At 37.6% G+C, this 23,108-nt stretch overlaps 1 protein-coding gene across 3 annotated transcripts; it reads right to left on the bottom strand.

Annotated features, from left to right (window-relative positions):
- Positions 1-5,827: 5,827 nt before the first annotated feature.
- Positions 5,828-22,414, bottom strand: LOC112180121 (hydroxypyruvate reductase). Of its 3 annotated transcripts, XM_040511840.1 has the most exons (10): positions 22,307-22,414; positions 21,427-21,576; positions 9,954-10,098; positions 9,746-9,873; positions 9,582-9,653; positions 8,826-8,952; positions 8,620-8,723; positions 7,698-7,739; positions 6,341-6,553; positions 5,828-6,236 (listed from the first exon to the last, which is right to left on the bottom strand). In XM_040511840.1, exons 2-10 carry the CDS (start codon positions 21,532-21,534, stop codon positions 6,168-6,170), a joined length of 1,008 nt encoding a protein of 335 aa, XP_040367774.1. In that variant the 5' UTR covers positions 21,535-21,576; positions 22,307-22,414; the 3' UTR covers positions 5,828-6,167. The 3 variants fall into 3 exon arrangements, with proteins under 3 accessions (XP_040367774.1, XP_024174394.1, XP_024174393.1); XM_024318626.2 differs by lacking the exon at positions 7,698-7,739 and having other exon boundaries at positions 22,307-22,412; XM_024318625.2 differs by lacking the exons at positions 21,427-21,576; positions 22,307-22,414 and adding an exon at positions 10,626-10,937.
- Positions 22,415-23,108: the final 694 nt, after the last annotated feature.

The following is a 23,108-nucleotide window of genomic DNA, read 5'->3' as shown; positions in this document are numbered from 1 at the left end:
AGAAAAATATGGCTAAGGGAGAAGAGAGGAGCAGCTAGCTCTCTTTATTGTGCACAGGAAGCATGAAAATGAAGAGTGTTGGAGTGGTTTTGGGTCACCCAAAGTCAAGGTGACAAGCATGGGAGAGAAAATGCATAGGGATGCCTATTATCCAAAAGATAATATGATGGATTAATACTGCCATAATCTTGTAAGATTGTTCTAGGACTCTCCTTGATAATTGCAGCTTCATAGACCTCCCAAAAATGCAAAAGAAATCCACCCAAAGAAGATTTCCACCTAAACTGCCCTGTTTTGACTAGAATACGTTTTCTTTCTCTAAAGCTTTCGTCTTAGACAAGGATTGACTTGGTATTGCCGTGATTCTGGATGGTTCTTTCCTTATCCATGATCTGTGACATCATATATTCAATAATGATCAATAACCTTCTAGAAAAACTCCAAGTAAATCACCGAAAAATCTCCCAACAAGCTTCATGAAAAGCTTATCGTTTCTGCCTTACTATTAGGAAGCCTATTTTGCACTTGATTTCCTGTTACTCATTGATGATTCTGACTAGTTCTTTGGCTCATGTTAAAGTAACACATCATATATTTAAGGAATAATGGCCCTTTCTGTAAAGATGCAGTTGGAAGAATGCAAGAAATGCTTTCCAAAACTATTTCTGAAAAGCTGATTCTGAAACTGCAGTTTTCTGCTTTGCAGCAACTCTTTTGCATAACAATTTCCGTGGACTTCCCTTGTAATTTCCGGCCAAAAGAGTGGTCAAACTTAGTCCTTCGCATCAGTACTTCATGGTCTATGGCTTCATTGCTCCATTTAAACTCCTATTTTTTGGGGATTGCTTCACGAAGTATTTGTGCAGCTAAAAGTGGTGGTGCATGGAAAATTTGCCGAAATTTCACTTTTTCTCCTCTTGTCAAAATTTTCTACAAAACATGGAATTAGATTAGTTAACACTAAATTGGACTTTTAGAACAAGTAATTTCCATATTTTAGAGCACAAATATATATATAAATTATGATCCAATAAGGCTCGCTTTTTCTAAGTGAGCGATGGTTGTATAATGAGTGGTTTATTCCTATGTATCATCATGGTACCTCCACAACTTCATGTCTGTTTATCGAATGGCAGCGGAAAGAAATGTAATGGTCATTCTGACTTGAGATCAATATATTGGCATGACAGATGGATTTTTGTACAAGCTTCATATCAAGTCACTAGACCTCATAACACTACTTTCAACAAAGTTACAGATCTTATTGATGCAACAAATGGGCAGTGGAAAGCTGCAGCAGTGTACAGTCTATTTCCAAATGAGGTGGCCTCAAGAATCCTATGCATTACCCTTGGCAGAAACCACAGTCCTGACAGAATTATATGGTGCCTGGAAAATAAAGGGCATTACTCTGTCAAATCAGCGTATTGGATTGCAAGACAGGAAGTTATGCAAAATGCTCTTGTGTCTACGTCTAATGGTGATCCATAAAAGGAGCTATGGAGTTGTTTATCGAAAGCCAAAGTTCCTGGAAATGTTAGCATTTGTGTATGGAGGGCATACAACAACCTACTCCCAACAAGAGAGAGACTTCTAACCAAGGGTTTTGAAGGAGATAGAGGATGCATCCTCTGTAGTCATCAAATAGAAGATGTGGCTCACCTTTTTTATGAGTGTCCAACAGCTTCTACCATCATCTCAGAAGCACCATTTCACTTGCACAACACCCTACTACCTTCTATAAATTTCAAAGAGTGGATGCTCGAGAGAGCACTTACTTTGAGTTTTGATATTTTTGCATGGTTAATGATGATAGTTTGGGCCTTGTGGAAAAATAGAAACAACCTACTACGGTCAGGCAAAAAACAAACACCTCACGATATTGTCTTAAGCTGTTTTACATGGCTTGCTGAGTTTCAGAAAACATGAGGCAGTACAAAGCAACCTCGCTGGCAACAACAGCAGAGATGGAAGCCTCCAGATAATGGTGCTTTGAAATTGAATATGGATGCAGCCTCCTTTTAATGAAAGTTCTTCAGCTGATTCAAAAAAAAAAAAAAACAGCAACAACAACAACAAAAATAAAAGGTCATGCAAAATGGCAACAATAAGAATTTTGTGGTCACTCACCCTTAGATTTATTATTAAAGTTTGAGATTAAAAAAAATGAATTTTAAGTGTTTTGATCTCAATCCTGGAAATTAAATCTAATGGTAGATGACCACAAAATTCTTGGTCACTTAGTGACGATGTGTTCACCATTAATAATAAAAGTAACAAAAAAGATGTCATGGAATTGGCAAAGAGGGGAAAAGTTTCCAAAGAACTCAAATCTGCAATTATATGTATCATTAATAACTACAACAAGAAAGAAGGCATCAACCATCCATTGCACCCCATCATTTCCACGCTTTAGGGAATGACCCTGCAGCATCAATTCTCCTACTCAGAAAAGAAAAATGAGTCATCAATCCCATTTTCAGATTTGATTTGTCATTAATCGAAAATAGACTGCCCAAGTGCCAACTGCCAAGCAATGGCAATCAAGTTTTGTCCTCAAATCTAATGCCCAAGTGATTATAAAGAGTAGAGGAGATACCAGAGAGGTACTCTGATTAGCAGCTGTGTACTTCAACTATATCTAGTTTCCAACTTTCCATGAAGAGCAACATTAACCCTGGCGCCGATCATTTCGATGCAGACCGAGGGCATGAAGATGAAGAGTTACCCGAGACTAGTAAGGATCTAGAGATGAACAGGAGGACATTTTCCATGAGGGAGATGAAGCACAACTTAGCATTTGACGGTGCAGTCAGGAGAGCTTTTTCCATGAGGGCATCATTAGTTTCAGGAGGAGGATCAGGGTATCATAGGATTGACCTTGATCACCAATTTCATTACGACTGGGATATTAATGCAGATCATGATCATGATCAGCATGTTAACTTCATCGGTGCACGACTTAATCAATCTGGAAAAGAAGTATTCGAGGGTGATCAAGCGGCAATGTTGCAGATACAACCAACAAAGCTAGTCAAGAAAAAAGGCAGCAATATATTGGAAGCTTGTAAGCGGCTCTTTGGTTTTTAATTAGTCGACCTTATAGTGGGATTAGTCTCTCTCGAGTCTTGATCTATGCATAGTTATGTTCTTTTTTTTTTTTTTTTTGAAAGGATGCATATTTATGTTTATGTTAATATACTTGTACCTGTAGTTAATAGCCTCAACCTTCATCCCTCCTCCCAGTAGCTTCTATATCTATTCAATATATTTGTTGGATGATGGTTTAAGTATGGTCATTCTACTGATTTGGAGTAACGTCTTCTATCCCTTAGAACAGCGTCGTAATTTGGAGTAACGATCCACAAACCTTTGCTGTTAGCTTCTCTTTATAGTTGTGATTTAATTCCGAATTAGACAACTCTTTCCCAAGGTCTATTGGTCTATGTGCCAATAACAAAATCGCCAGTTTCTGGGTCTTGATCCTTGTAGTCTTCCACCCTTAGATCGAGATCACCATCTTGATCTTCAATTTGCCTTGCTTCACGATATGTCTTGTATGCGTTTGCAACATTCTGGGATGCAGTACACTTCTTTGCCCGATGTCCACTTGATCCACATCGAAGACAAACATCTTTATGGTCAGGCTCCCTTGATCGAGATGCTTTTAGTGCATGATTTGGATGCAGGGATGGCAATGGGGTGGGTTGGGGATGGAGATCACAATACCATCCCCATCCCCGGGGTCATTCTCCCCGCCCCAATCCCCAATAAAAATATATTAGGGATTCCCCGTCCCTATCCCCACTGGGGACTAAGCCTCCAAACTCGCCCCAATCCCCAATAAGAATTTAATAAATAAAATAATTTTTTCTCATATTACCTTTTTTAAAATCAAAATCTACAACAAATAAATTTAAAACATGATTAAATTCATAAATCATAATTCAGTGAGTTCGAAAGTCAAAACACCATTAAAGTAAAAGTGTAGCCATTAAAGTAAAATAGTAAATATATATATATATATATATATATTTATGATTTATATTATAAAAAATAAATTAAAATATATAAAAATTAAATATATGTATATATTATTGGGGTGGGTTTGGGGATGAGGATCACAATACCATCTCCGCCCCATCCCCAATCTTAAATAGCAGGGATTGGGGATCTCCATCCCCATTCCCCATTTGTCCCCGAATTCTCCCCCCATTAGGAGCGGGTATCCAATGAAGCTCCGTCCCGCTGGGGATTTTTGCCATCCCTATTTGGATGACTATTACTCTTGGTGGCATCACCACCATAGCCGGAGGCTCCGCCTCTCTCTCTCTTCACACATTGACCTCCACGGTTCCGTGTACACCTCTCTTGGCGATTTCCTTCCTCTTTAGGGCTAGAATATGAACCAGAACGTCCAGAATTGTCCCTACTCTTAGGGTTTCGCTCCTTGCGTCCTCCCTTGGGGGGGCGACTATAGTTAGACTCCGGAATAGACTTAGTTCCCACGGGTCTAGCATTATAGTTCCTCACAAGAATATTGTCGTGCTTTCCAACTACGTTCATGGCGCCAATGAGCTCATGAAATCTTGTGATACGTCCTACTTTCACATCAATCCGATAATTCTTTGAAATCATCAGGGCAGATACGGGGAAGGTAGAGAGAGTTTTCTCGATCAACATCGTATCAGTTATGGCTTGCCCACAAAACTCCATCAGAGACTTGATACGAAAGGCTTCCGAGTTATAATCAAGCACAAACTTGAAATCGCAAAAGTGGAGGCTATGTCATCGCACTTCTAAATCAGGAAGCAAGGAGTCACAAACTTTACCAAATCGTTGCTCAAGTTCAACCCATAGCTTTCTTTGGTCCTCCTCATTGAGGTATTCACTTTGGAGCGCATCATTCATGTGCCTTGTCATGAGAATGATGGCTTTAGCTTGTTTTGCTTCAACAACAGTAGCTTGCTCAATGGAGAGCACGTTTTGACTAGGCTCTTGGATGGCTTCCAGAAGTCCATCAGCCTTAAGATGTTGGCGCACATCTTGGACCCACCTATGGTATCCAGCGCCAGTTGTCTCCAGTGGAACAAAGTTCAACATGTTCAGGTTACTCATCCTGAAAAACAACACAAGATTAGGGTTAGTTTCGGAACGAAAAAAAGGCTACCATGAAAAACTATTAAATTTCTGAGCGTAGTCGCTTCCAACAAATTAGGGATTTTCTGAGCGTAGTCGCTTCCAACAAATTAGGGATTTTCTGAGCGTAGTCGCTTCCAAGAAAATCCGATTCCAAGAGGGGTTTTGGATTAGATCGAAACAACGATGTATGTGGTCGATCGTTTTCTTCTCAACAAACTCTAAGTTTGGAGGACTCTACAAGCTCCAAGCTTGGAGTGAGCACGAACCCCCACAGTTCAGCTTTTGGTCTCCCCTATGAAGAAGAAAGGGGGGTAGAAGAAAGGATGCTGGAAGTCCCCAAGAAAAAGAAGAAGAAATTGAAAAACTTCAAAAACGAGAACTTTTAGAAATGTTTACCTTGAAAAGATGCCGGAATTCTTGACCGGAAAAATTGTTGGCTGGGCTGTGCAGTGATACTGCATGGTCGCTGCGAGGATGTCGCGAGGATACTGCGGAGATGCCGCAAGGACTGTTGCGGGGCCGCTGCGGGTATGCGACTGCTGCGGGGATGTCGTGGAGATGTCACGGGGATGTTGTGAAGATGTCGCGAGGACTGTTGCAGGGCAGCTGCGGGGATTTTAAGGTTTTTGGTTCTTAGGGCTAGGGTTAGAGCTCGTGCTGATAACGTGTTTTAGGGAATAAGAAATTGAGAGGAATTTGCTGTATATTCTTATTGATAATAGGAGCCTCTTTATATAGAGGATTACAATGCATAGAATCTGAATCGTACAAGGGAAGTAAATCTATAATGAATAAGAATCGAAATCCTTCTAATGTAACCTTATCACCACTAGGTCAAGTAACCTAGAGTTTGAGCTAAACACAAATAGAGATATCCTTAAACACTAATCTTATTATCATCTATTTCACCAAAAGGTGATTACTTTAAGGTACAAACCCCTCCAATTACAAATACAAGTCCTCCCTGTAACAATAGATAAATAACCCCAAATTACCTAGGTCACAAGCCAATTCTCTAAACTGAATCAGTTGACAAACTCCAGTCCTGTCAAAGGCTTCCCTTCGTGAAGTTGAATGCCAACATCACCAACTACCTGCGATATTGAGCCAACACAAACCATAGATGTCACAAATAGAAAGTCAGAAACCAATATAAGTTGTCACGAATCTGCTCCTTTTTTTGAATTTGGGTGCTTACCTTTGACATGGATCTAAAAGAATACTCGGTAGCTCCTGCAACATGAGGTGTGATCAGAACATTATTGAACTTCAAAATGGGATCATCAGGATCAAATGGCTCAGTCCAAGCAACATCAATGCCCAAGCCACCTAAGTGTCCGGACTCGAGGTAATATAGAACAGCTTCATAGTTCAGGAGACCCCCTCGGGCTATATTTACTAAAAGGGCACCCTGGAATTAAACATGAAAACAAATGAGGATGAGGGTGAACACCAAGAGCCCAAAAATGATGAATAGATAAAGCCGGAAAACCATGTCTCCCTCCCAATTTATAGACAGTCAATGATGCTAAGTTCTTTAGACAAAATTGTACATATTTATAGAGTTCATGTCCTTTGTCCTTATCTTCAAAGATTCTCTTGTTCAGCTCCAATCAAACACACACCACAATAGAATGAATATAGTACTTCTCTAAACACATCTTGGCAACTCATAGGCCGAAATGTTTTGCTGACATCAGCACAGAGCAATTTCTAGAACACACCCACGTACATCAACCCGAATACCTTGATAAGGACTCCAAATGGTGAAGGCAGAAATTTTTCTCTGAACATGCCACAAGTATTTAATTTTCCATGTGGCACCTGCCAAGTGAAATTTCCACCTTAACTAAAACACTGGCCTTCAGCCTTCTAAATCATCTTATATGGTCTATAGGAATCAAATTGATGATGAGTGACTGAATAAAAAACAACAAGAAAATTCCAGAGCTTGAGCTAACCAAAACCTTTTTTCAACAGTATGTTAGGTTTAAAGAGAACAGTAAAGGACTACCCACGCTTTCAGTCAACGAATCTAGCAATTTATCTTCCATATCAATGCTTAAAATCACTCTTAGCCATCTTAATTTTCAGACCTGAAACTAGCCATACAAACTCTTAAACTTCTTCATCTCAACTATGAAGAAGAAAATTGGTAAACTTAAGCGGAGGGACCTCGGCAAGGTCCTACCACCTTAAAGTCATCCGGATGACACTCCTAAGCTTCTACTGTCTGAATAGGAAATCAATCGCTAAAGTGATAAGGAAATGGGAAAGTAGGTCCCAGTCACAACCCTCGAGCAACAAACTTTCCCTAGGTTGTCCCTAACTTCTTCAATTCCATATTGTTTTGGCCACACTTCTGACATCTTGTGGCTGCATCAGGTTAGATATGTAAATTGGTTCTCTAAGTTTAGTGAGAGGCCAAGTAAAGCTTCAGGAAAGAATCCACACATTATAAATATATACTGTTGTGTGTGTGCGCGCTCATGTCCACCATTCCAATACAAAAAAGTTATATTTCTGAGTCAAATTGCTGCATAGTAAAACCAAACCTTTCTCATCGATGATATAAATGACGTGTTTACAATGCTAACCTGAAAGAAAAATATAGAAAAGTAACTAAGTCAATCAAGCATTACTTGCACTTCTGCAAAGTGATTGACTTCATGTTGATTTCCATCTAAGACACATCAGACACGCAATATATTATGCCTATTTTAGCTCCATACTGGGTCTAACTTGGACAAACTATTGATACCTACATAACTAGATAAGAATATTATACAGGTCAATACAGAGCATAATATAGAACATAACATGTGGAATACAAGACTATGTCTGGTTTATTATACTGCAGAGCATAATACAATTATAAATCTATAAATTTAGTGATGCAAGACACAACAAAAATGGTACGAGAGAAGGAAAATATGTGAGACTTCAAGAAAGAAGAGATGGCTGGGTTGGGTTTTTGTTGCGCCGGGCGGGGGGGAACAAAACAAATAACAAGAAATGTAGAAAATAGAATGAGGAAGGAGGAAAACTTCAGGATAATTCTTACATGATGATAGACATCAACAACGAATTGAGGTCACCCTACATGCCTATCCCATTTGTCTCTCTTTTCTTTCTTTCTCTTTTCATCAAACAACTTTCTACCTTTTTTGTTTCTTTACCAATCAATTTTAATCAGCAGTGCATCCCTTTGTCCTGTCTTAATTGTTTTCTTTTCTCAAATTTCCACCCAACCACTGCTATCAGAGACTCTGTCTATATGAGTTATCCATAGTTTGGAGTGCAAGTAAAACATAATGATGACGTCATGTAGGATGAAGAGAAAATGAAGGAAAAACATTATATGTCCCACTACTGACAACTCCATGTTTTTCTATTTCAGTTGGAGTAGTTTGTGCAACATGAACAATCATCACTCATAACACAAGTATATGATAAACAGTTGGTTTTTGAACTTACTGTTTCACTATTTAAAAGCAAACAACAAACAACAATGTCCGCATTGCTTGCAAATGAATGGATGTCTTCATGACCACCCTTCTCGTCAACCACGTCACCTAACGCTGAAAATATAAAATGGATGGTGGCTGTGATATGTAACATTGTATATATACGACCTTTTCTTAATCAAAATTCAGAGTTAAGGCTTATGCATTCTTACATACCATTTGATTGGCACGAATCTTCTGAATGAATGTTCCAATTCCGTTTTGTGGCAATAATTTTCACACCAAATGGTTTCAAGCGCTTTGCCAACTCCATTCCAATATTTCCATATCCTAAAATGAAGACCTGCATTCATTCGAGAAGAAATACGTTCCAAGTTAAAAAATAAAATAAATACATAAATAAATAAATAAAATGAGTATGAGACCTCAGAAAAATTCCAATAGCACAATTGGACATAAAAACATTTTGCAAAAATTTTGAGTTTGAAAGTTTTAGTGCCCATGTGGTAACATTTTTGTGAGTTTGAAATCAATGCTAACAAAATGCTTCTTTGAATGCTCTCATTTAAAGAAGTCTGCTGGGTTTGAGTGTCTGACAATAAGGGTTTAAGACCTATGAGTTTGGTTGGTATTTTCCTCTTAATATTCCATGTAGGAAACTAATGTGTACAAAGCAGAACATTTATATACTATAAATCAGAATTCAAGTTGTATTATGTTTAAAGAAAGAAAGAAAAACAGGTTTGTAATCATATAAGTGACGCTTCAACTTTTATCAATTCAATGCTGCTAAACATAGAGTCCTGCATCATTTTAAAGTGCAAAGTCCTATACTTCATATAGAAGACCATCCTACAGAAGCACTACGATGGTAGTTTTTTGTTAAGAAAATAAAGATTATTATTTGGTATGGAAGAGAGAGAACTGCAAAGCTGCATTCTAGAAAGGAAGTCCAAGAGGAGAAGGACTAACTGTTTTTCCAAGTAGTGTTTCACCAATTGGGTCTCCAAGCTTTCTCTGCTTTATAGAAATTTGCATCTCATTCTATAATGGTAACAAAAGCATTCATCAATATGATATGAAGAAAGGCATTAACAAAGAAGATCATAAAATTGATTTAGTTTTAATTAACATACTTGCTTTCGGAGAAGGCCCAACATGAGATAAATGGCCATTTCTGCACATGAGGCTGCATTTCCAGTTGCATGACTCGGAATCCTAGCGACTTTTATTCCAAACTTAGTCGCAGCATCAATTTCAACGCCTTCAGTTTAAAACGTAAACAAATATACATGAGATATCCCAAATGCTCAATTTAAACAATTTAAGAGATGTGAAAATGACCTTCCAGTCCAACACCATACTGCATTATAAGCTTCATCTTTTTTGCACGAGAGAGGACATTAAAATCTAACTTCATGCTTTTCACTATACAGATATCATACTTCTCGATAACATCAGGCACATCAGCAAGTGGTACATCATCAACCTACAGTAATAAAATTGAAAACTAAGTAAAACATATAAAGGATAAATTTATTAGAATGAGAACAACTCATACTTTGTTGAAACTGACGACAATCATAATATATGCAGCATTCTAACGACACATTAAAAATTTACAGAATAAGGAACACGAGAAAATGAGGAGGAAAACATAGCACGTCTGAATTATTGAAAGCAGAAATCCCATTCATTGATGTTGTACACATTTTAAAATATGTTAATTAGCTTTTTCCGTCGTACGGAAACAACCTTTTATTATCAGAAAACAGAGAGAGTACAAAATAAGGTACGGGCCTACATGGTGTACACTGAGTCACTGATACATCTAACAAACCTATCTATAGATACAGAAAAATAATAAACATAGGGAACGAACGATAGATGCAATACAGTAAAGCACAACAATATTCCAGTCCAAAACTGTAGCATAAAAAGAACTATTCTTAAACTTCGGAGAAACTGACATGGAAAGTGAAACCATATAAGAAACTCCATCCACAATTGATCTACCTCCACAAGCCCAACTCCCTTGAAGATCCTCCTATTTGTTCCATCTACTGCACCCATAAGAGTCATCAAGGCGCAACCTCCCAACATCATCCCTTCTGTTATCCTCCAAAAAATCTATAGCTCTCACACATGAAGACCTTCCAAGAAACTGGAACATCCCATCACAATCTCACATTAGGCTGCATAAATAATTTTTGTCTTAAAGTCATTGCAATGGGGGCAATGATGGAGCAAATTATCTAAATTTTCAGGAACCTTTTCACAAATTATGCACCACTATAGGCAGAGGCAGCAAGAAGGCCATATCCTCTGAGCCAAATTACAAGTATTCGTTCTCCCATATTCATCCACATTGTAAGAGAAGGGACAAAAAAGGAAAGAAAAGTTATCCAATAATTGTTTTTGGTAGAGTGTCAACAGAAAACACCGGACTCTCCAACTTCCACACTCTTTGACCCACACCGGCAAGTAAACCAGCCAGTCAACCCCCACCTCTTGACCATTTAGATATTCTTCAAAACCCAAAATTCCACGCTAAGGCACAAGGAGAAGGATGTACGCATAAGTGCATAACCTAGAAATGGAAACGTTGTGAACCCATGACACTATTTTAATGAGGAAGGTCCAAGAAAGTTAACGCATCAAATACTCCTCTCACAATTTTCCCATTTTCCACCTCTAAACCCACAAAAAAAGAAGTGAAAGTATCAAGGCCTTGAGAACTGTCTTTCCAAGGGCATCGGATTAATCCTCTCATCATGATAATGGAATCCCATCCATTTTCATGTAATCTGTCTTTCCCTTTATGACAATATACTAAATTATACCAGATAGAATCCCATTCTTCATGGAAACACTCTTGTTTTAGACTTGCCCTTTGCAGATTGAATCAATGAAAATAGGGTGTGAAATCACGAGTGTATTAGCCACCAATATGGGACAAGTAACTAGATCACATGCAAATAGAAGGTTGAGTGGGAGACATAACTAATTCTCCGCTTCATGCCAAGTTGTATTTAAGAGAAAACAGAAAACTGTGCCAGACAAGTTAGTTTTCTTGTTTTTGGGTCTCTTTGGGCCCATCTATCTGGAGAAAAAAAAAAAATTGCTACAATAACATATAACATAGGGAAAATGTCCATTTACTCAAATTTGAGCTACACTAACTCTATTTACCCAAACATCTTATAAGATTGCCCACTTACCCAATAAATTACATATTTTTTGCCCTAATACCTAATTAAATTATTTTTTATTAATTTTTATTTATTTTTGAGACAATTTTGCCCTCTCTCCCTTTGTCACTTAGAGACAGGGAGACATCACGGGACTCCGATCGTCGGCCGCCGGAATCCGATCACCGGTCGCAGGACTCCGTTTACCAGTTGCTGAAATCCTGTCACCGGCAATCGGTGTCCCTTTTTATTGCCCCCCAATAAATTTTTCATTACCCCAATAATACCGAATAAACTTTTTATTGCCCCCTAATAAACTTTTTATTGCCCCCCAATAAAAATTTATTGGGGGTTAATAAAAGTCTCCGACCACCACTTTGCCAACTTCTGGCAACCTCCAGACCAGTGATCGGAGTCCGGCGTCTTATTTTATTGCTCCCAATAATACCCAACAAACATTTTATTGCCCCCCAATAAACTTTATAAAAATTTATTGGGGGTGGTAATAAAAGTCTCTGCAGCCGGTGATCGTATTCCGGCAACCGGTTACCTGATTTCAGCTGCCAGTGACTGTATTTCGGCTGCTAGTGACCTGATTCATGAGCCCAACAACAAACAAGCCCAATGACAACCTAGCAGAAGGGAAGAACGATCTTGTTGTCGTCGCCAACAATCGACCCTCCTCGTGACTCAAAAACGTCATGGGAACTGCAACCAAGGATTGAGAAGCCAGCCAAATTTTTTCCACACATGAATACCAAACCAGATCCCAACAGAAGAACTCTAGAATCCAAATCCCAAAACCATACAAAACATCAACAAATCACTAGGCCAGGAATTGCTAGGCATGAAGGTAACCAAAAGAAATATAAAAAAAAAAAAAAAAGAGGAATCGAGATCAGCAGTAGCGCCGATGTGCCTATGTACAACATCTGATACAATGCCGTATTCAGAGAATCGAATCGGCAAACATTCATTTAAACACTGATGGCTATGAAGCATGTGCACCTGAAACATGAAGAATCTGGGATTTGAAAAGCAGAAGGAGAGGAAGAAAGACTAGGGGACATGAGAAGAATGAGAATAGAAGAGAATGAAGAAGGAAAAGGCGATAGATGGGATGGGTAATCTGGGCTCTAAGGATGAATAAGATTTGGGTTAGGGAGGGAATTGGGAAACAAAGGAAAACTGAAATCTGACGATAAGCAAAACTGCCACAGCTGGACAGAGAGCTACCACGAAGGGTAAGGGAAAAACATGGGAAATTGGAGACTACCCCAACTCTAAAGTCGATGATCCAGATCAAAAAGATCTAGATCTGGCAAGAGAAGGAGGAGAAGGAGAAAACTTGGTGTAGTGGGTTTCTTAGAGAAAATGAGACTTTCTCACTCTAGATATGGTAAGAGTTGAGCAATATTTGAATGTCATTTGAGAGTTGGTTATAGAATCAATATGAGAATTAAGAGCATTTTTAGCAATGCTAGCCATATTTTAGTAATTTTTTAGCTAAAATAGCAAAAAAGTTATTTTGGCTAGCCAGTTTTATAACACGTCTGCACCAATGCTCTATATTATAGCTGACCTTGAATATTTAATTTTGAATTTCAAATTATATATTTCATAACCCTAATTTTTCAACGGCTATTTTTTATTATGTGAAAAATTGGTCTCAACGACTACTTTTTCTTTATGGTCAAATTAATAAGTTCTTTGCTTGCTGAGAGCAGAGATAGATATCTATTTTCATATCAGATATGATCTACTCCAAATTAAAGTGAAACTAAATCAAAATATTTTTTATGTAAGAAAATCATATCAAAGAGATATGTATTAGGTTGACTGACATCATATTAAAAAGATACATATTGTGCTAGTAAATCATATCAAAAAGATACACATCCATTTGTGAGATATGTACAGTGACAAAAGATTTGGCAAAGCAACAAACAATGGAAGTTGATCATTCTCATTTACTAGGAAAGATTAGTTGCTTGCTTGATGAACATGCAAAGCAAGAATATATATTGATACCCGATTCTTCATTCTTTCATCTCATATGAACTTCATTTAGTCTAGACATCGTCTTTCTATTGTGTCCAATGGCGAGTCAATCCATAGCAAGTCATTGGATGCGTAAGAGGTTCCTAAAAAAGAACGACATTGCGGATGAAAAATATGAAGATGATCTAATTAAGTGTGTAGTTGAGGAGAAGGAAAGACCAGTACGTCGTGGTTCAATTAAAGGTAGGATTATTGTTCCGTGCTATATAACTAAAGGTCACAAAAATCTCTACCGTGACTACTTCGCTGATCCACCTATTTTTTCTGATAATGTTTTTCGGAGAAGGTTTCAAATGAGACGTCATGTTTTTCTTAGAATTCAAAATGCAGTGCTTTTATGTGATCCATATTTCTTACAAAAGAGGAATGTTGCTGGAGCAATTGGCTTGTCATCCTATCAAAAGATGATTGCTGCAGTACGAATGCTGGCTTATGGAGTTCTAGCAGATTATGTAGATGAATACGTTCGAATTGGTGAAAGCACTGCTCTAAAGAGTCTTAAAAGGTTTGTTAATGCTGTAGTTGTTATGTTTGGTGATGAATACTTGAGACCACCAAATAGTAACAACATAGCTAGATTGTTTTCAATTGATAAAATAACCAAGTTAGACCATCTTGCTGCTGCATACTTCTTCTTTTATGGTTTGCATTATCAAATCAAGTAAAGACTAGCCAAGAAAAGATCTATATACATATAGGCATCAGCTCTCAATTCGATCAATCCCATAATCATTATTAAATCCTACAATCATCAGCTCTCAATTCATTCCCACTTATCTTTTGATTCCACAACATATACATATAGGCATGACATGCTATACAAACCATCGTCCAAAGCATTTACATATATAGACAAGCCTCTAGAAGCAACAGATCAAAGACATAAAAGCATATCACTAAGTAAAACATCAATTAATCCCATTCAAATATGATTTACACCCATAATCTGATATCCCACCAACGTACTCAAGTTTCAGAAAATCGCAAGGTAGTGATTCTAGATATATGATTAATCAAACAAGTTTCATGCTTACCAAACAAAAAACAAGAATAGCCCCAAATCCGTTTTCAGGGTTTATGAATTTCACCACAAACTTCCGTCGCTCAAACCAAAAGGTTTTGAAATTGAAGAACACCAAGGAGAAAGAAAGGCAACATAAGAGGAAGACAATTACCTAGAGGTTTGAATTTGAACGAATTTGCCCGTTGGAGGAGATAGCGAGCGTCTCAGATTTCTCTCTCCTCTCCTAGATTTGGCGAGCGTAGTAGCGAAAACCATTTTGGCGAACGATATAGTGAGTCTGCTGGAGACCTGATTTTGCTATCCTCCACTTCTCACGCTTACTAAATAGCGTAGAATCAATTTTGGTGAGGCTGGTAAAGTTGCTCTAAGAGTACGCATTAGGTATTAAGAGTCTTCATATATATATGGCCCTAAGGGCTACAATATTTAGATATAATTAATCTTAAAGAAGCAATTTTCAAAGTTTCAGTTGAACTTGCACCATTTTTTAACCTAAAATTTACATTTGACACAAGATCCAGCTGTTATCTTTGGTTTACTTATGCCATACTAGCTCAAAAGAAAATATTTTTGGTTTCTGTCCATTTACCCTAATTCTAGGGCCATTTATCTCACTTACCCCATTAAACTTTTTTAATTCCCTCTTACCCATAAAGACTCTAATAAGGTCTTTCCTAATACCCAATTAAGTTTTTTTTTTTAGACTATTTTACCTTCACCCCTTTGTTACATAGAGAGAGAGAGAGAGAGAGAGAGAGAGATATATATATATATATATATATATATATAACCTATAGGAAACTTCACTGGATTCCGGTCACCGACCGTCGGAATCCAATCACCAGTCGCCGCCCACGGGACTTCTCTGAAAACCTAGCCGGAAATTGTTGGAGACCTTATAGGTCACCGGAGAGGTTTTTTACCCTCCCAATAAACCTTTATTCCCCCAAAATAAACCTATATTGTCCCCCAATAAACCTTTATTGGGGGGCAATAAAAGTTTATGAAACCTCGAAGGTCCCCAAAGAGGTTACCGGAGATCTCATAGAGGGCTGGAGAGATTTATTGCCCCCTAATAGACCTTTTGGTCACCAGAATAGGAACTAATCTCCCAAAAATAAGATATATAAAACTTTGATTAAGGAAAAAAAACAAGGGAATTACGTCAAATTCAAAACATTTATTGCTCCCCTATAGACCTTTATTGCCCTCCAATAAAACTTTTTTTTGCCTTTTCTTCTGAGCCTTCCCTCAGTTTACAAAAAAAAATTGATTTGGGCACCGAATCATCGTCTTCCTCTGCCACCGACGGCGAGTACTCTTTAAAATACCGGCTGAACTCCACCACTCTGATTTCCCAAACCGGTTCGACCCGCTGAGTTTTCCTCGTAGAACTCGACCAGCTTAACTACGATGCCGTACCACAGATCGCTCCCACGACCACAGATCTCACAGTGACAGGTCACCGGAGCCTAAGGCTGAAACAACAACGTTTGGAGAGCCCCAGGTCCTACTTGATGCAGCTGGAGGTAGCCGGCCATGTCGCCGTGAAAATTTCTCCGACCCACAATCTGTACGTACAAGAGAGAGAGAGAGAGAGAGAGAGAGAGAGAGAGAGAGAGAGAGAGAGAGAGAGAGAGAGAGAGAGAGAGAGAGAGAGAGAGAGAGAGAGAGAGAGAGAGATGACATGGATGTGATTCATTAATTAGGTCGAGGGCAAAGTTGTCATTTTACTTAAAATTTGGTAAGTGGAAATAAAGATCTGTTGATGGGATAAGTGAGATAATTTTGACTCATCTTTGTGTTTTGAGTCAACTACCCATTTTTTTAATTAACCACCAAAAGCCTGATAATTCTGATGGTTGGTTTATTTAATGGGTTTAATAGAATAGTGCTACATACACCAAAAAATTATACAAAAAACTAATACCAAACGATGTGGCATCCTACGTGGCATATGTCCAATCATCACCTTCAATTAAATAATGGGTGCGTCTATTGCCACCCTACCATTTTCTTAGTTCACCCTACAAACATTTAAATTATTGAAAGATTATATTACCCAAGTGTAAAATGACTACTAAGTACATTAATTTTCTAAAATCCAAATTTGTAATGAAAAATAAATAAATAACCAATGAATTAAATAGAAAGATTACTTAAATCATCATGAATTCGTAATTTAATTCACAAAATCAAAAGTGTTAACTACATCAAAATCTTTGCAATACCTTTTGTGAATACTGATAGTAAAAATTTAAAACACCTAACGAAAAATCTCAATATTTTCTTCATTGCTCATAGTTGTTAACTAACTAATCTTTTGAGTTTTGACATAGATTGAAATAGATGAAACATTGAAGCAGAAAGAAAAAAAATTAAAAATAAATGGAAGTAAATTAGATTATGATTTTGTTAGGAAACTTTAATATATTATAGTTTTTTTATTGGTATAAATTAAATGAGAGATTTTCATTAAAAAATAAATCACTTTTAATTAGATATGTCATATAAGGATATTCTTGGAAATAGAAATGGGTTACATAAGTAAATTTAATAATTAAAATTAAAATGTAGGGTGTAATGAGGAAGTAGGGTGAACAAAGAAAATGATAGGGTGGTAATAGCCGCACTTGCAACATATTATCTATCTAATAATATGCATTTTCAATTGGAAATGTTGGGGATCCCAAAACATTATACCAAATGATGTGGAAAGCGACACATCAAGATCACATCATCATCTTCAACTTAATAATTTCCAGCTTGTATTTCTATAAATTATTTAATTTTAAAATTTTAAAATTTTAAAATAAAACGTTTACAATTAAAAATATTAATCAAACTCGAATATGTTTCAAGCTCAAATGTTTCAGACTCTATGATAGAGTTTGAACCATATTCGAGTTTGACTAATAGAGATCAATTTACAGATTCCACTGCTTAAAATTAAGATTGACAGCTTCTGGAATCATCACTTGAGAAACATAGTTGAAAATGCAAGCATAACATAACATAAACCCAAAAACTATAATTATATAGGGATGTACACGCCTATGTGAATAAAGAGGATAAAGAATTCTATAAGGAGGTACTACAATCCCCTCTTTGGGAATCTTTTAATAATGATGGGTTTGACTATGTAATAGTCGGACGTTGATGAAATTAAAGTTCTAATCAAAGATCCAAACAAATCAAATGATTAAGCTGGCAAATATAAGTGTTTCAATTAACTTACTGTTATTTCTTGACGCAAAACAATAAGCAAGCAGCCAATCTAATTACCAATCTAGAATGATTTCTAATTTAGATTTGAAATTAGCCAAGATAGATTACAGAACAATTCACTTGGGAAGGAGGTGGGCATATGCGTTTTGGTTTGACTATGGAAATTGATATGATTGGTCAAACTTCGATCATCAGCGGATCTACATTTTTGGTTTTGTTAGGGTTAATCTAGTTCTTTAATTATCTTCTCAAAAAAAAAAATCTAGTTCTTTAATTATTTTTTTGCTAAAGAATAATTTTGTTCAAATGAAATTAATTTAATTTGCTGGATTTTAATAAATTGAGAGTGACGATGTGGCATTGTCATGTCATATGCCACATCATTTGGTATAAACATTTGGTATAATTTTTTGGGATCTGTAGCACTACTCTTTTCAATTAAGTTGAAAAAGTAAAAAAAAAAAATTAAAATAACTTCCTTATTTTTTTGAAAGAAAAGTTCATTGAATTAGCGATTGTAATCGCTTATGAGGGCATCCTAATTGGGAGCATACAAAGGCAAGAAACGCCCAGGTGCTAGAGCTAAGATAGAACAAATTAGAAGATGTAATACATCAACCGGTTGTTCTTGTACAATAAAACTCTGCTCTGAAACTTTTCTAGTAAAACTAGCAAATTCAGAAGGTAAATCCTCATCATCCTCAAGATAATTACCAACAACAGAACCATTGTCATGACCTTGAAAATTGTAGACCCAACAATTAGAATTTCCGATCCGGGCATGCAGAAGATCAGCAGACCAATCAAACCTAAACTCGACCCAGCATAAATAACATTGCTCCCCAATGCACGCAATTGTGGTACTCATAACGTGACTATGCCGAGACTTTTTATAGAATCTAGGAAGGATCGATCCACCAGAAAATAACTGCAGCACACTCAAAGGGATAATCCAACATAACATAGAGTCTGGCAAAGGGTCACCCGGGTCCCAAATCCAAACCCATGGGAAAGTTTTGCCCAACATATTGATGTGAGCCCAACACCAGCCTACTAGAAACACCCAAATTATTGTGGGCACCCAACGCAGGGCACCAAGACGCTCTGCCATCTCCTATCCCAACAGTGACCGCAACCAAATCAGCCACTAAATTAAAGCCCATCCATCACCGTGCAAGGACGCAGAAGCCAGCCTTGGCAGATGTCGATGTTGCCACCTGAACCAGATCCAAGTGAAACCCAGCAACAGCAATCCCCATTGTGCCTGCATCTGACCTCTCTTCCACCAATCGCAGACTAGGATCGGCAGTGCACTGATCAGGGCACCGCCGGGATCCCATCGCCTCATATCGTCCCAGACTTGAAGCCATAGGGCAAAGAAAACCCAGCCTATTAGATCACTCACCATTGGAAGAAAATTCCGTCGAAAGATGAGCAGCTTGCAGCCATGGAGGGGGAGGCTCGTGTGCTTGAGCAGACACTGGAGAGGAGGCGTATGAAGCCTCCAGAGGAGCCACCTATCAGTGGCAGCCCTAGGGTTCAACACGAAAGAGGATCTCTCGCTCTCTCCCATCTTTTCTCTAAAGCCTCCACATTAAAATAACTTCCTTATCTAAAAGGAAGATATGATGATCAAACAAAGCAATCTATAACTCTGCAAATTTAACAATTCACAGATGTATAGAAAGAGGTGGATCATTATAAATACCCAGCCCTAAAAAAAAAATTAGAAGAGAAAAAAAAATTAAACATAACTGAAACAAGTCATATAATCTAACTAAGATGACGTTCATCTTTAGAAATTAGAAGCATCGACCTTCGATTCTTCAACTATTGATTAAGGCACTTGAGGAAGGGTGCGGAAGATGCCGATGCAGTAAGAATTCTTGGCTTTGGATCGGAGGCCGGAGGAATTGTAAAGTGTCTTTGCATTATTTGCCCTTCTTTGACATTTTTATCAGATTCTTGTCTATAACTTTGTCCTTGTCTTTGCTTGTATTCATGATTTCATGGCCATAACTATAGCATGTCATTTTCACTGTGGAGGACTCTGGAAGTGTTCTATCAAAATAAAAAATTTAATTGTTGATTTTTATTTTAAATGAAAAAGAATAAAATAGGAAGACATGTGAGAAATTATTAGGATTAAGATAAAGATGTGGCACATGCCACCTTATTTGGTATAGACTTTTTGTAGAACATTTTGGGATCTTAAGCATTTTTCTTTCTAATAACCCAACCTATACCTCACCTTAACAAATAAAATACTCCATTTTCTTAGGCCTTCAGATTACGGCCTACCTCAACATATGTTTTTTTTATTTTTTTTATTTGTCAATCACACGGTGTCCTCAAAGGCTTCCGAGGCCCAGAGACTAATCCGTGCTCAGGGGATTTTGTCAGAACGCTTCATGGCCACCAAGAATATATTGGGATTTAACTCCAATAAGCGTCGGCGGGATTCGAACACGGGTGTGGGGGGTTCCACACCTGGAGACTCTTACCAACTGGACCACCTGTGGTGGTTTACCTCAACATATGTTATGCAGGTCAGAGGGTTCCGCAATTTGTGTGAATAAAAAGGTTAATGACTCGAACATTAAAGCTATTTCACAACAAGAAATGAATTTAAAAAACCTCATGGGTTTGCTACTGCAACTCCAGCGTCTTCAGTGAAAAAATGATGGGCACTCCAGAGTCAAATAGGGAAAGGAGATTATCTTCATTCTTTTCCATTCCACTTCAAGGCATTTCATGGTAAGTTCATGGTCAAGCCAAGTTAATTCTACTACAAAAAGCGTTGATGAACTAGAGCCTACAGAGAGAAACTTTCAGTTGCCTGGGCCATATCAATGTTCATACCATCTTGTAATGGACTGGGTAGTTGTACCAGGTCTACCTGGTCAACCTATCTGTTCCTAAGCAACTATATTTATGCAAGCTAACTATGTTTACGCAAGTTTATATTTGGATTGTCTCCAGTCTCCACTGCCTACTTGAGTGTCGACTCTTGTCTGCATAACTAGAAGGGACAAATAAGTGAGAAATAACAGAGGGAGAGAGAACTGGAGGGAGAGAGAAATGGAGGAATCAGAGCGGAAGAAAGGAAATGAGAGAATAGATTCCCTTCATAATCTTCATGGGTCCTTTGCATGTTTGACTACCCTAAACATTTTTGACTCAGCAATCCTACCTAAATGCTTCGGAGATTGAACGATTTCTTGACGACAGATGGAGTAAAAAAAAAAAAAAAAAAAACACAACGATGGGCCAATGGAAGAAGATACAGAGAAATATCATCAATTCAAGGTACCTGGACAAAAGGGTAATCGTTCAAATATTCTCTCGTGTAATCCTGAGAAGCGGGGAAATGTGGCCCGCAAAAAAGAACACGAGTGATTTTCTTGTAGTTATCAACCATTCTCCCAGACTTGCTCAAGATATCAGCACGGCAGCTGCAAGCCTTAAAATTAAGCAAACATTTCAGTGTTAGAGTTTGTTGAACTGAAGTAAAATACAAATTTTGGGAATATTCTGAAATATCAACTTTGGAGTAAAGAAAACAAGCGAAACAATATACACAGAAATAGATGCATAAAGTATTATGCTTGACAGGTAATTAGACACCTCTAAGTAAGAGGAAGTGAGATTTGTAAAAGGCGATACACTATGGAGTATGGATCAGCATTTAGACCTAGCTGCTAATTCATGTTAACCAAAAGTCATCTTCCTCAAACAGAATTCCTATACCAAAGATTTTTAAAAGCTCACCACTAATATTTTTAAGAAATGACTCAAAAAGCTAACTAGAATAATTAAGAATGATAAATTTGTAAGAAAAATATGGAAAGAGCATTGAAAAGTTGAAACTTGAAACAATGTGTCCGTAAGTTAGACACAAAATGTGAAGCAAAACTCAAGGTGTTACTTGGCTAAGCTTGGAAACTCCATTTTGAACACCCATCAGCCAAAAATAGCGAAAGACGCTTACAAACATGAAATTGATCAAATAAAGCAATGGGTTAGTCAGAAGCATGAGGTTAGTTACAAGAATCACTACAAATTTTCAAACAGACATACCCAAAAAGAAAAAGTAAAGCCATATATTCATTATCTCAATCAATCAATCTCGTAACTAATCTGAACTGCTCGGAAAAAAGAAAAGTATAGCCAGCTAGTGATGAACAAGTTACCCAGTATGTACGTTCAGTAGCCCCAAAAAGCCCAAGCAACTTTTCCACTCTCTCACTCCTTCTCAGATCTCGGCCACTCTTGATGGCTATAATGGCTCACCCGCTCAGGGACGCCCGTGATGGAACCAGCTCAGTCAATTCTCTTTTTCGTTTTTGCTCTTTTGACCCCAGAAATTCTGTATGGGGGAAATGCCAAGTAAGTCTCAGAGAGACAAATTTTCAAAATTACCAACAAGGGCTACTCACTTGGCACTAGAAGACGAGAGTATCTTTTTTTCATTTTTTGGTTGCAAGGGGGCCTAAAAGGCCAAATAAACAAATTAACTAGAAGACCTATCACCATCTCTATTTCTGGACTTTCTAATTCTAGCAACAGAGTCCATATCATCTAAATAAGCTTGGAGGGCCATGAGAGGTCTTCAAATTCAACAGTTCAATGACTCGTGAGTGATGCTATTCTGTGCAAGGCAATCATGATCAACAACAGTTCCAAAGACAGGAGTCTCTTTGGCATTATTTGTAAATACGTATCTGCCTTTTTAGCACAAGTGGTGAGGTTTTGCCTTTTGGAAGGAAGCTGGACCCCCTTGGTTGGAGCAAGTTTTGGTCAATAATATAAATTTTTCATGTATGGGGGTGATACTGTTTTTTAGTTGCTCTAAAGGTTTTTTACTTGAACGCATCATTCGTCCTTGAACACCTCACCTATTAGTTTTCTTATCCATTTATACATGTAATCTCCACAGAGACTTTTAGAAGAAAAATTCTCAGTGCCTACTACTCTCACTTTGTAAATTTTTTC

Source organism: Rosa chinensis, chromosome 7 (assembly GCF_002994745.2).
Source record: "Rosa chinensis cultivar Old Blush chromosome 7, RchiOBHm-V2, whole genome shotgun sequence".
In the NCBI taxonomy this organism is placed as follows: Eukaryota; Viridiplantae; Streptophyta; class Magnoliopsida; order Rosales; family Rosaceae; genus Rosa; species Rosa chinensis.
This window is presented reverse-complemented; position numbering and strand designations above follow the sequence as displayed.

Coding starts and splice junctions, on each gene's coding strand:
- LOC112180121 (XM_040511840.1), bottom strand. CDS start 21,534: ATGGTTGATAACTACAAGAAAATCACTCGTGTTCTTTTTTGCGGGCCA. Junction 9,654..9,745: donor TGGGCCTTCTCCGAAAGCAA/GTATGTTAATTA, acceptor TTACCATTATAG/AATGAGATGCAAATTTCTAT. Junction 6,237..6,340: donor CTTTTAGATCCATGTCAAAG/GTAAGCACCCAA, acceptor TCAATATCGCAG/GTAGTTGGTGATGTTGGCAT.